Here is a 15,151-nt window from a genome sequence, read left to right on the forward strand (position 1 = left end):
TGTTAGCCAGGATGGTCTCGATCTCCTGACCTGTTGATCCACCCACCTCAGCCTCCCAAAATGCTGGGATTACAGGTGTGAGCTACCACACTTGACCCATTCCCTGATGATTTTTGCGTTCACAGCATAAACACAAGTAGGGGTAAGCCTTCAGAGTAGGAAGAATAATTGTCTTTCCGACCTTCTTCTTAATGGAATTAGATAAGTTATTGGGCATGAAGTTTCCTAGCCTCAACTCTACCATTCACTACCTGCTATTTCTTCATTGCAGTTTCTAACACCTAGGATAGTAGTATCCAACCAAGGCAAGGAGGGGTACATAAGAATCTTTACATGTGATAGAGTAGAAGGAATGGGCAATTTGCAAGTAGCCCTTAGGAAAGTTGTGCCCAAATTCTGCTAATCCTCACCCCTTGAGAACTGTTTCAGAGTCTGCATTAAAATGCTAATATTCTGCAATACAGTCAAATCTAATGGAAAGCAGAATTCTGAAAAGGAAATTGGAAAGAGGGTACAAAAAAGTTAGGGACAGGAAAAAACAAATGACAAGAAATGGGCTGAGTAGGTGGTCCAAATACGGATTTATTTTACTTTATAGTTTTCTTTAGGTTTGACCCTGGGTCACCTTTTTTTTTAATAAACATTCCAGACTATTAATTGACCTTTTTAAGGAGGAACGACCCCAGCCAACGTTTCCTAGGGAGGAGAACTCCAAACTCAAAAGGTAGAGATTTAGCTACCCTAATGAATATACCAGCTCATCTTCCCAGTTTAGCTTATTTAAGCAGCAGTGAAGAACAGTCAGAGATCCCAATGGTCTTAGGTTAGGTAGGAGAAAGAATAGGAGATGGTTCCTGCATATTTTCTTCTCTAAGAGTTCAGGACTACATGTCCACCAAATTTCAATAAAAAGAAAAGCAACTTGGTAACAAACCTATAAAGACCCTACACAGATATATTGCACTCCTATATTTGTGTCAGTTGCAGTTATTCTTCTAATGGTACAGTTGAGTATGGCTTTCGTGATTTCCAGTTGTTAGCATTATTTCTGCCCCAGCTGAGGCCTTCTTTCTCATCCTAGTGACTACAATAGCTTTCTACTTGGCCTCCCTGGCTCTGGTCTCCTTTCATGCCAATCCATGCCATTTTTCATAGCTGTAATAATTTTTATGACATTCTGATCATGAATGGATACATAAATAAATAAGGAATAAATGGGTGACTGTTACCCCACTTCTGCAAGACTAAGGCACGGGCTTGCTCTGTTGCCCTGTTGCTTTTTCAGCTTCTAAAAGTAGTGGTTTTCAGCTAGAATATGTAATATCACTTTTTAGGCGTGTCACAATGAGTGGTAAAGTACTACATTTTATAAATAATTGCAACAATTTAGCTATTTAGTAAATTGGAGAAGATTTGGGATAATCTGAATAATATAGGCATTATTTTCACTCATTTGAACTGTGATAAAACTTCTTGAGGGAGATAGAAATAAGTGGAATTATTGCTATCCATATGAGGCATTTCTTAAAATGCAGTCCTATCATGTATTCCAGAAAAGGAAAGATTTGCTTGTTGCATTCAAAGGAATTACCTTTTGAAAGAGAAAGATAACCAAAAATGTTGGCCATGTATTTAGAAGAACTTTCATTTTTTCTAGTCATTTACAGGTCTCAGATCCCATTTTTTTTTTATTTTATTTTTTAATTTTTATTTATTTATTTATTTATTTATTTTATTTTGGTATCCAATGCTTTATCTAGAAATCTGTAAGGTATCCATAAGGAAGTCATGGTAAGTCATGACATTAACAGTTTAGCTAAAGTGTTAGGAAAAATCTATTTCAACTTTCCTTGCCTAAAATAGATTTAAAATATATTGCACACTGTTAGCTATAGGTAAGTAGATAGATAGATAGATAGATAGATAGATAGATAGATAGATAGATAGATAGATAGATACACAGATAGAAGAAATATAAATAAATAAAATGATCAAACAGAATGAAATCAGAGAAACTTCATTGCTTATCTACTGCCTTGAGGAAGGGACTTTGTCTTCTTATTTTTTTCTTAAAATTTTTTCCTCAAATATTGGAAGCAATATTGAAACTGAGGATAAACTGTTGCAATTTCTTTATCTGCCCTATCTTGCAACCTGGTAAATAAACAATTTTCAACTTCCTTTTTGAACGCAATTAGAATTATAGAATTTAGACCTGGAAGGAATCAGAAGAGATGACTTGGGCCAGTTTGTCCTTGATCTTCAGGTGGTCAACACCAATCAGAAATGTCAGCAATCTCCATACAAGCTGTTCTGTCCGCCCCACACACATGCATATTCTTCCATAATTACGAAAGCTTCCAAAATTATAAAAATCATTAATGCGTTTTCATATGAGGTTTTAAGAATGATTCAAGGAAAGATTCAAAGCTTTAGCAAAGATTTTGAGAGTTTTACAGAGAGCACTCACCCCTCCCACTTATCCTTCCCCCAACGCTCATTTTTTAACAGCTGACAAATGGTATTGGTTGGAGAATTAGGCTTTGAGAAAAGGAGAGACTTCCTAAAAGTTCTATAATTCCTAGGCCAGTTCAGGCATGTTGTCTTAGACATTCCATAATTCAGTTTCCATCACAACCAGCCAGCCTTTAGAGACAGACAGTTGGTAACACAGCTAGTCCTTCCTCAGATTTTACTTCAGGTGTTCCCTTCCCAAGCCATTCCCCCCAGGGCAAAATGTAACCTTGAAATAAGGAAGCATCAGTCAAGTGAAGGCTTCTGAGGATTACAGGTAGGGTAAACTTATTCCAAACCCATCTCTTAGCACACCTGGGTGATGCAGTCACTGCCAATTTAAGTTGAGAAATCACATATCCAAAGGATGTCCTTCTTTCAGAAGTGTGTTTTGACTCAGTTGATGTTTTTATGGATTAGAATGGTTCAGAAAAGAATTACATCAAAAGAAAGAGGGATGCCAAGACATCTTCATGGCTTTTTCTGTCTGCCACTGATCAAAATGAGGTGATAACTGGGATTAAGGGCTTGTCCCACACAAACTCCCCACTGTGGTTAGTCTAAGTACAGAAATAATGCTTATGTTGAGACAGTAGGAAAAGGTCACGTCTGCTTTCTGCACTTGGGTGGGCAGGGGAAGAGGAGTATCAGTGATGACTGCCCCTTGATGTGGTCCACCTCCTTAGGAACTTCTGCTCAGACAATCTCTCTGTCTCTGATCACCAAGCAATCAGGTTCTGGCAAGCGGATTACACAGGCTCTTTGAAAATTGAAGAGAAGTATTTAACTTGCAAAGCATTGTTTAGAATATGTTTTTTAAAAGTCACAACAGCAAGTGCAAATTCTTATTGTGTGACAATGCCTACCTAGCCTAGATGGTTGAAAATGATTCTTGGGTTGAATCTGGGTTCCAGGATAAGAACGGCATGATTACATATCAACATATAGGTACAGGAAGAAGTATTGGCTCACCTGTCACATTTTTCCATATTAAAGTGGCTTCATGGTGCTCATTGAATCTATTAATTTCAACATTCTTGCATGTATCCTTATAATCACCCTTCATAAAGTCATGGTAGTATCCCTATACTGCAGGAGAGAAAATTATTTCCTTTTGTGTTATTTCCAGATTTGGAAATACACAAAGGCTTTGATATGCATCTACTGTAAGATCGAGATTCTTCAAAAGTCAAAATTAATAATAAAGAAAGCCTCAAAGAAAACATAAAGCAAAAGGAGGTGATGTCCAAGCAGAATGAACTGCAAGCCTGGGCAGCATCTGCAGGAAGGAGACAGGATTTTTGTAGAGTGATGCTTTCTTAGCGTCCTAAAGTGCCTCTAGACATGCTGTAGCAGGAAGGCTCCTCAAATGCACTTGGGTGAAATGGGAGGGGTGATGGATTAGAAAGGTGCAACAGCTACTCAGTAGGTACTTATTTTAAACACACCATATGGAATTGAAATCCTTTCGCACTCCCTAATTCTGTAGAAGGAAACCAAAGAGTTTGCTACAATTCATCCTCTTAGAACTAGGCTGTAGCTGAGACTCCCCAGCCTTTCCTTAGTCAAGGGTCTATAAATGACTCAGCCAAGGGGAATAGTCCAAAAATCCCTTGTGAAGAGATGTGCCAACTCACTGAGGTTTCTATCCTATTGCAGTGCCAGCGGTAAAAATAGTGAAAAAATGTATGAAGGGACTCTCCTCTCGTATGGCAGGGCAGGATTCTCCTCCAAGGGTACATGCAAGCACTTCAAGAATATCAGACTTCACCACCAGGTAAGAGCTGCAGAGAACCCTGGTCTCCTATAGTTTTTCTGAGACTCAGTGGGATACACACACACACACACACACACACACACATATGGGGTAATGTATTTAAACAATTGTAATATATTATATTTATAAACTCTTATACTGACCAAAGGAATCGTTCCTCCCCAAAATGGAATCATCTCCACCTCGCCTATATCATTAAGCTAATCAGATATACCTCTTTCTTCCATTGCTCAAATCATCCGTACCCATAATAACCCAAAAGGTAAATACCCAACTTTCTTTCAGACCACCTTTCAGGCACTTTAGAAATGTAAGTTAGAGACAAATTTTAGCAACTCCAAATAGCTTTTCTGTTGTTAATCAGTCCCCCATTTCCAATACATTCAAGATGTGATTGCCTTAGTTTTTGCATCTGCAAAATATGGGGAATAAATCCCTCCTCCCTGCCCTTTTCCTTGCAGCTTTTTAGTACACTGAAACCTCCACTAACCAGAAAGCAGAGTTGGAGGAGGGTGATCTACTTAGTTGATTTTAATTAGAGGGGCAATCCAAATGTTCTATCATTCCAAACTTTAGTGAAAATAACTCTGTAATATCTTGACAACATTTCAGTTTATTAGGGATAATATACCAGGAAGATCTTTGATGATTAAAAACTGTGATTATCTAAGGGTAAATATATTATCAAAGAGTCATTATACCCTGGCATTACACGATGTTATAAATATTTTGTAGGTTTTTTATAGTGATTAAATGAGATTAGGTATTTAAAGCACTTTGCTGCTGCAGCCAGTATGGAAAATAATATGCAAGTTCTTCAAAAAATTAAGAATAAAACTACTATATGATCCAGCAATCCTACTTCTGGGCATTTATTCAAAGAAAACAAAATCAGTATTTCGAAGACAATTCTGTACTCCCATGTTCATTGCAGCACTATTCACAATAGCCAAGATATAGAAACAACCTAAGTGTTATTCAGAAAATGAATGGAATAGGACTGGGCATAGCAGCTCATACCTATAATCCCAGTGCTTTAAGAGGCTGAGCTGGGAGGATTGCTTGAGCCCAGGAGTTCAAGACCATCCTGGGGCAATATAGAAATACCCTGTCTCTGCAAAAAAAAAAAAAAAATTTTTAAATGAGTCAGGCATAGTAGCACACAGCTGTAGTCCTAACTACTTGGGCTACTGAAATGAGAAGATTTTTTGAGCCTGGGAGTTCGACTCTACAGTGAATTGTGTTCATGCCACTGCACTCTAGCCTGGGTGACAGAGCGAGAGCCTGTCAATAAAAAAAAAAAAGTAGAATGGATAAAGGAAATGTCATACACTCACACACAGAATATTATTCAGTCCTAATAAAGAAGGAAATTCTTCCATTTGCAGGAACATGGATGAACCTAAAGCACATTATGCTAAGTGAAGTAAGCCAGACACAGAAAAAGAAATACTGCATGATCTCGCTTATATGTGGACTCTAAAATAGCCAAACCCATAGGAACAGAGTGGAGTGGTAGTTTTCAGAAGTGGTGGGTGGGGGAAATGGGGAGCTGTTGATCAAGGAATCACTTTGCTTGATTCCTGGCTGCTAGTATGTCCTCATTAAATGCTTCTTATTATTGCAATGATCAATTCTTATAGCCAGGAAGATGTTTGAAATTGGGCCGAGAGTGTAATAAGCGCAGAGCCTTCCAATGATGTAGATTTCGCAATAAATCTTTTACTTGTACTGGTTTTGATACAATTTACTTATTTCTTTTAACACACAGTTCTCTTCTGTTTACCTGAGGATTCTGGATTGTTGGGTCTGGTTAATGGAAATTTTCCTGTATCCTCCCAAAGGTGGGGTGGGAGTCAAACGTCTGAGCCACCAATTTTCCCTCCCTTTTATGCACTTTCTAAGAGCAATATAAAAGTCCAGGAATTACAGTTTGTGTCCTTCCTGCCTTCCATTCCCAGATTTTATAAAGTGGATGAGATAGCCTATGGGAAAGCACTGAGAACTAGTTGAAGGAAAGGTCTTGGGGCATTTCAGGGACCTAGATTTTGCCTGGCTATTTCCAACAACAAAAGAGTCACAGATGAGCACAGGGATCGGAAGATGCTTTTTCTCCAAAAGTGGTTGGTGAATAGGCATTTATTGAGTAGCCTGTACGTGCTAAGTAGGCACCATGCTTGATGCTTTTGTAAATATAGAAATCATGTTTCAACTTCCATGCTGTCTAGATGGGTAAACAAGATGAATTCACATAAAATGAATCAGAGGCCAAAGAAAGAATAAGTGCTAGTTTTTGACAGCACGGTAAATTGACTACAGTTAACAACAATATATTGCATATTAAAAAAGTACTCAAAGAGAAGATGTAAAATGCTCCCAGTGCAAAGAAAGGGTTCACACAAGAGGTGATGGGTATTCTAAATACCCTGGCTTGATCGTTACACATTCTACACACATATCAAAATATCACGTATACACCATAAATGTATACAAATATTATGCATCAGTACAAATATACAGAAAAGATGGGTTAATTTTCTTCCCTAGAAAGTACAAGGGAAAAAGTTGGAAAACTTTCACAATAAAAAGTTTTTGCAGTTCAAAATAAACACATAATAAGACCCAATCAATCAATCAATCAGAGGCCAAATAAAGTGGTACTCTTTCAAGTGCTACATTGGTGGTTCTGGCAGAAGGTAGGGGAAGACAAGGTCAATGAGGGCTGGAAAGATTGTTCTAGAAAGCTTTCTGTGGGGGGTGGGAATTGGAAAGGTGGGAGACAGTGGGAATCTCAACTCCTGTGAATAGTGTGGCATGGATAAAGCCTGGGGGGAATGTGGCATTTTCCATGTAGCAGCTAGCCAGCCTGACAAGAGGAGAGAATGCACGGTACAGTGTCATGGGAAAGTCTCAAATTTATCAAGAACACAGTCTTGGATTTTGGTATTGTGCATGCATGCATGTGTGTGTACACTATGTTTATGTTAATGCAAAGTTGTCATAAAAACATGATTCAAATTTGAAAATTGTTTGTGAACACATAAACACAACATATGTGATAACACAGAAAATGCTCCAATCATGTTTGTGCTTTTGTTTATTCTCTCCCACGTCTTCTCTGTGATGGTAAAGGGTTGGCAAGCCATGGATAATCAAACGCCACAGAAAATTCTCAAATGTAATTTTACCCATTCAGTTTCACTGGCTTTTCTTTTTATTCTTTAGCACAGCTGTTAAAACTAATTTAACATATCAGAATTTTTCCCATTGGTTTTAATTCCCCTTGTCTGTAATAAACAAGAAAATGGTTTAAAGCAGGCGTCTAAAAGAAGAATGGATCCAGATAACCTGGTTCATCTGCAGACCTGGTCTGTCAGCCCTGTTTCTGGTTGGGGATCCCTAAATATGCTTTTGACCCCAAGTAGACCGGAGACTGTGATAGTAACCCATGCAGATGATTGCTAAAGCTGATGATTAATTCCCTTGCACTTCTTAATTCAAAATCAAGGTATGTTTGCGTGAGTTAAAGAGCTTTAAATAAATAAACAAAGGCCACACTGCATAATCTTTTAGATGGTGGTATATCCTCGAACAAATATGTTCCATTTGAGGGTAAGTCTCTGTGATATTTCATCAATGGGGTTGGTTAGCTCGGGTGACTTACATACCGTGTTAACGAGTCAGTGGTATAGTACTCCCTCTTAGTACCATAGAAAAGAGTTTGTGTTTGTTTTGTGTTTATGTTGTAGGGCAAAGGGAGTTCCAGCTAGCAAACTGGCAACATGTGTCTAGTGGATCTATGTTTGCCATAACAACAATGAGTGATAGAATAAGCTGGATGGCTTAATAGTGATTAGTAGGCATTTTTGGGAAAAAAAAATGTGAAGTATGTGGTATGTGCTATTTGTGATCCATTTTTTATGCGTTAATAGTCTTGCATTCACAAATCAAAAGCAACATAATATTATTTATAGTTTTGCTGACAATGAGCTTGATATTTTTAAAGATGTAATCTTCAGGCCACCAGTGGGTTTTCCAGTAAGTTCAGAAACTACTATTTTCTATTCTTAGTACTTAAAGCACTACAGACAGCTCTAACTTATACAAAAGTTATTGTCGAATATTTTATGGTATCCCTGGTGTCTTTCTTTTCCCATAGAATAAGCAGTGTTATAAATAGCAGCTATGTTGTCAGGCTAGCACACAAAAGACTGTTTAATAGATGGTAGTTAAATATATATTTGTTGAATGAATAAGTAAACAAACATTAGCTCTATTCGCTTGAATTTTATGTCCTTAAATCAAGGGATCATATGATATAAGAGCGAGAAAGTATTTCCTGTTTCTTTTCAGGGAGATAAAGTTAGACCTGTGCAGTGTTTCATTGTAAGTGAACATGAATCTCATTCATTTCCGGAGCTCCCTGGTCCTAGCTTCCAATTTCTTTACCTTGGCCATTCCATTTTGGGTGAGTTAGGACAGTTTTGCCCATTCTATGTATTACACAATTATTTACTATTCTCTGCTTCTTCTCTATCAAAACTCTCTTCTTTAGTAAAACTGATTTTAATTAGATATTAGAAAGAAAAGGTTTAGATACAACTAATTTGTATGATGTTGTGACTAATAACACCATAACCACAATAAATTATCCAAGTTTCTAAAAAGTAGATGTGAATAATCTCAAGTGAATGGTGAAAGATATTTAATTGGTGAAACAAGGCAGAAATGTCCAAGCATTGTATAACAGACCTGGGCCAGAAGAGGGAAACATTTTTAATAGAAATACTTGTTTTGTTTGGCCTTATCAGTCTTTCCCTGGAAATTCTCCCCACTGGGTCTGCTTACGTCACCTTATGGCCCATATTGAAATCTAAATATTTTTCCGTATAACATCCTTTCTCACCATGTCTTGATGGTATCTATGAATGAGATCACATTTATAATATCAACGTCATCTCCATCCTCTCTATGTTCTTTTACAGATACCAGGGACCATAAATGCTATTTTTTTCTCTCTTTGCCAATGTCCAAGCCAGCCTTAGTTCTTTCAAGGATAAGTGGTCCACAAATATTAGCCATGAGCAATAGCACCTATGGCAGACGTGAGTTCCAGATTGCCATCTTCTTAGCCTGTAAGCTTCAGTTTTCTCATCTGTAAAATGACATGGTATTAGAATCTAATTGAAATGTTGTAAGGATTGGTTGAGACAGGACTGATTCAATTCTTAAGTAGTGCCTAATATACATAGTGAAAATACAGCAAGTGAAAAATGTTTCATTCTGTTGTCATTGTATTTCCTGTCACCCTCTGCCATCATGTCTCTGGTTCTTAGACTTCTACGTTTTTGCTACCACTTTCTTTCACATTTTAGAGGAGAGGTTACAGAGTTCAAGACCTCGCAAGATTTCATTCACTGTCCACAATCACCATCTATAGACCACCAGCCTGGCAAGCATATCAGCAGGGTTTTCAGTGAAGATCTATGATGCAGTAGTTCGCATTGGTAAGGTCACTTTGCCATGTCCAAGTCTGCCTATAACTTGCCATTCTCCCTCCAGAATATTCTTTTCCATGGCAATTCCAGCTCCTTCCTTGGCTATTTTCCAGTGCCTTCCAGTCATCCCATGGCAGTCTTTCATTTCCAACCAAATGGTAGTCCATCCAGAAGGACTGCCAGGATAGCCTTTGCCAAGCTGGAAGCTTGCTAGTAAGTAGTGCACTGGCCGTAAGGGTATAAGAGGATCAATCCAACTGGGAGAAGTTGTTTGTTTCTTTTCTGGCACATCTATTTCCAGCCCTACATAATTTATGCCCAGGCCTGACTCCTGAGACACCTTTTCCTATGACCTCTCACTTTCATGCCTCCTCTGCCATACATACCATGTTGTCTCAGGAAAAGAAGCCGAGCCCTTCCTCCCCTTTTACTCTCAGTTCTGTACACTTTATCGAATTCTGTGTCCCAAATTATTCAGGCAAGAGAATCCCCATCTTTTAGCCTCAGTGATGTCTGAACTCCTACTGAGAGCCAGGCTCTGAGTCCACCTGGGGGCGGGGGGCAGAAGATCGGATACCAATCACCGTACATGGCTCTTTTCATGTCATTTCTGAGCTTTCGACAGAAACTGTTCAGATGAGATTATCTGAGCAATTCCTTTTATCCCTTCTTATTTCATATTAAGCTTCTAAAACTACTTTCCCTCCAGACAAGCATAGACTTTCCTGTTTGAGTGTAATGTAGCCCATAACTAGGAAATCACAAGCATTCTCTGGTTCTTTCATTCATATGTGCCTATTGAGTGGTGCCTTTCAAATCATGTTCTGGAAATCTACATTTCAAATCATGTTCTGGAAATCTACATTTCAAATCATGTTCTGGAAATCTACATTCACGTAACACTATATGGCCAGTATTTCATCTTCCAGAGTTACCTTTCCCCAAGAGTCCAATTGGCACTTATGTTTCCCATTATATGGTTTTCCACCTAAGATTCTAGAACCCCTAAAATATGCTTTCTCTCATTTTAATTGATGGTGTAATTTGGGACCACCAGGATCCCTAGCAGGGCTGTGTCTGCAATGAAGTTTAATAAATATTTTCATCAGGTCTCAATAGCAAGACCAAAGAAGATAGCAGGACAAAATACATTCTCATATAATTATGGGGATATTCTAGGGGTAGGATTGAAAATAAACATACACATATACATATAGAAACTATACTTTTAATCACAATGAGCCTGAGTTCCAAAAACAGATGAAAGAGTTAGGGTGGCAGGAAATAACAATTTTGAAAAGATGACTTGATATTTTCCTTCAGATCCTCTAAATACCTCTTTTCTAGTTCTTATTTTGTATTCATAGGCAAAAATCCCATTTTTGAGAAGCAGTGTGCCACAATCCTAGCAAAGTACCATATATATATATGGAGAGAGAGAACGCGCACAATAATTTATCAAGTATGTATTGAATAAACTGATTCTTTAGATTAACAAACAACATTTTATTGTTATTGCTTAAAAATAGCAGAAGAATAGCTTTAGGCTTCATAAAAGCATCAGAACTGTACCATGGAAAACTCAGCATATCTCTTCCATTACTCTCATCTCCCTCATCCTGCCTAGCTTAACAGACTATAATAAAGGAGGGACAAGGCATTTTGTAAATATCTTTGTGAGTCTGTGGACAGGTCTTTTAAAAAACTAAAAACCAATTCTCCTGGAATTATGGGTATGGAAATTGATTTGGCTGGTTGCTAAGATGGGGAAGTGGCCCTCAGATCATTGCAATAAAAATTACGATGGGATGACTGATCATTTACTGAGTGCATATATTTATTTGCATTAGTTAACTAGTATTTGCATGCTTTTATTCTTCATCTCATTTATAATCTCCTAAAAGGCAGGAATGAGACCTTGTCTGTTTAGGGTCAGATATAAAAGACGGACTCTATAAGACAAGGTGAAGATTATGTGAAGCTTAGTCACTGTTTCTAAGTAAAACTCTCTTCAAGGCCTTGAGACATGACTTGCATAGCTTCCAAGGGAAAAAAAAATGTGAAGTAGGGAAATGGCACTGATTTTCAGTTTGTGTTATTTGCCCTCCGAGGAACACCTTACCATCATCTTTCTCAGGGGCTCACAGTCCCCAGACACTTAAATGTCCTCATCAACATCTATTATCTAAAACTTCATTTGCAAAAACAGAAGAATAAAATATTAACCCTTCTGGGGCAGCTTCCCTTTCATCATGGATCAGAGACTTCAGCTAAGGAACAAAGCCCTAACAGATTTCAGGTATCACCATAAAGGGGAGGTATAATTGTAGGCGACCTCCAAGAAGAGTCTTCTGTGTATGTCCAATACCACATCTCGAAGCCTATCGCATGCTATGCTATGTTAGCTTTTTGGCTTCAGAATGAGGGATAAAGGGGGACACTGCCCCGCCCTGTAACTATGGTGGGGGCTCCAGCAGTAAACTGTGAAGTGTCAGATCACAACTCTGTGATGCTCATGCTCTGTGACCATGAGCAAGTCACTTACTGTCCTGTGGCTCAGATCTCCCACTCAGTAAAATAAGTAATACCAGTCTCATAGAAATTATGAAAAGATTAAGTATAAGACTTTGAGAGAAGTTCCCAGCATTGAATAGTAAGCATTAAATAAATGCTAGCAATTATCGCTATGCAAGAGGCAGGAGTGTCCCATAAAATAATTGAACCCAAGGTCTGGAGAGTCACCACAAAGCAGCTTTCTGCTAAAATTATATTAAAATTCTGCATTTGTGCTAACACCAACAGTTTGAGTAGGTAAGACAGAGGACTTAGAAATAAATGTTATTTCAATTAACATCTTGGGTTGGGTGCGGTGGCTCATGCCTGTAATCCCAGCACTTTGGGAGGCCAAGGCGGGTGAATCACCTGAGGTCAGGAGTTTGAGGCTAGCCTGGCCAACATGGTGAAACCTCGTCTCTACTAAAAATACAAAAAATTAGCTGGGTGTGGTGGCTCACACCTGTCATCCTAGCTACCCGGGAGGCTGAGGCAGGAAAATCGCTTGACTCTGGGAGGTGGAGGTTGTAGTGAGCCTCGATTGCACCATTGCACTCCAGCCGGGGAAACAAGAGCAAAACTCCATTTCAAAAAACAAACAAACAACAACAACAACAACAAAAAGCCCCAACAATTTACATCTTGTGGGGGTGGCAAAGTGGCAGCAAAATTCACTTTTAGCAGTAAGAGAAGTAGACCTTGTCTCATTCTCCCCAGGGAGCAATGTGGTCCTTGCCTACTAAGAATAATTACTTTCTTTCTTTCCTTCCCCCAGCCCCCACCCCCAACCCTTTCTTTAAAGATAAGAGAAATAAGAATTCTCCACCTGTATTAGACCCATGCTTGGCTCCTAAAGACCACGCCACTTTTGATAGTGAAAGTCAAGGACACAACCATCATTGTCCTCCTCAACTTAGCATCAAATATAAAGGCTGCTTACCCAACACTATAGATTATTGGCTTATCCAACACAATATATTATTGACTTTTATACAATTATTTATACCTTTTAAAATAAACATCAAGAACAAGTGAGCGTGGAGTCTGTAATAGTTCCCATTTAATTGGGAAAATCTTTCTTCCTGAGAGAGGGTTAAGAAAGGCACCTTTAACAAATTCTTCTCCTTGGACGCCCTTTTCTCTCCTTGCTCTCTGTTCCACAGCTGGCTGACGACTGCAAGCACAAGGCAGGCAGAACTTCAGGGTTGCTGGGCAGCTTTACAACTTGGCAGCTCTCTTCAGCACATGCGCAACAATCAGGACAATAAAATATTGTTCATTGCTTCTACCCCACAACCAATTAGGTCAGCTGTAAATATTGGAATTGCTTGGTAAACATGCCGGAAGATTGTGCTGACTTGTTAATATAAGTGAAAATGTAATTAGATTTATAACACTTTTTTTCCAAGCCATAATTTACAACAACAACAACAGGAGGAAAAAAAAATCTCTTGCAACCTGCTGAAATATCATTATTAAAATGCACATGAAAAGTCAATTATGCCAGAGGGAGGTATTTAAGAGAAGTGAGTTTCCATACCGTGGGATTACACCGTGGGGATTACATATTTCTTATTTATTTTTTTCCCTGGATCTTTTCTGCTGCCAAATGAAAAGGAACAGATATTTTACTTATTTCACTCTGAAATATTGCTGAAGATAGTGCTAAGAAGTAAACCAAATAACCTGACTCTCTGGAAACCTACTCAATTCTCTTCAAAGCCCCAGGAAAAGCCGAGTAGTCACCATTCTTTTTTATTTATAAGCCCATCTCGCTTTAAGCAATAGTCATGTTCCTTAAAACATGTGGAAATGCATTTTTTTTTCCTAAATGCTGTTCTGTTTTACACTGTAAATGAGTAGATTATTATATAGAATTCTGTGGGGCAGTCCTTATGTAAAGATAAGAAATAAGCCCTCATTTTCATTTTAAAATCTGGAGTTTCCTCTGCTCGCAGGGTGATAGTGGGAGCGCCACTCTATCCTCACTGAAAGATGGTACAGAGTGGCAGGACATTCATGTGACGTCCCAGGCACAGGTGCCACCACATGCCCTCCCTGGGTAGGAGATCTTGGTGGCATCATCCCTGAGCTGGGCTTCATCTCATGAGGGGTGTTGGGGTATCTGTGTGTCAGGTGAGGACACAACCATCATTGTCCTCTTCAACTTAGCATCAAATATAAAGGCTGTTTACCCAACACTATAGATTATTAGCTTACCCAACACAATATATTATTGGCTTTCACACAATTATTTATACCTTTTAAAATAAACATCAAGAACAAGTGAGTATGGAGTCTGTAACAGTCCCCATTTAATTGGGAAAATCTTTCTTGCCGAGAGAAGGTTAAGAAAAGGCACCTTTAACAAATTCTTCTCCTCGAATGTCCCTTTCCCTCCCTGCTCTCTCTTCCTCCCAGAGGGGTTCTGTTCCTTCCTTAGAACCCCTCTCTTCCTCCCAGAGGAGTTCTGTTCCTTCCTTAGAACCCCTCTCTTCCTCCCAGAGGAGTTCTGTTCCTTCCTTAGAACACCTCTCTTCCTCCCAGAGGGGTTCTAAGCCCAGTTCCAATCATAACCCAGCCAGATTGCTGCCCTTCTGCTTCCTGGTTTCCTCCTAATGAGTGTAGGTGGTATTATATCTCATTTACATTTGAGGTACCAGTGGGGAAAAAGCTAGTTAAAGAAAATCATAAGGCCATGTGTAAGTATGAAAGAAGCTGCCATTTTCAGTCTGTCCCAAACTTCTAAAATGTTCTGTTTAGATAATGGAAGAAATCTTTTAATGCATTTTTTTAGAATTGCTAGTGC

The 15,151-nt window shown here is 38.7% G+C and overlaps 1 protein-coding gene across 1 annotated transcript in view; it reads left to right on the forward strand.

Annotated features, from left to right (window-relative positions):
* KCNU1 (potassium channel, subfamily U, member 1) overlaps positions 1-15,151 on the forward strand; it is a 186,527-nt gene that overhangs the window by 105,182 nt on the left and 66,194 nt on the right. The window contains exon 18 of the mRNA XM_011993021.1: positions 4,174-4,291. Within this exon, the coding sequence (XP_011848411.1) occupies positions 4,174-4,291 (118 nt within the window). The remainder of the gene's footprint in view (positions 1-4,173; positions 4,292-15,151) is intronic.

This window comes from Mandrillus leucophaeus, unplaced genomic scaffold (genome assembly GCF_000951045.1).
Source record: "Mandrillus leucophaeus isolate KB7577 unplaced genomic scaffold, Mleu.le_1.0 Scaffold111, whole genome shotgun sequence".
Classification (NCBI taxonomy): Eukaryota; Metazoa; Chordata; class Mammalia; order Primates; family Cercopithecidae; genus Mandrillus; species Mandrillus leucophaeus.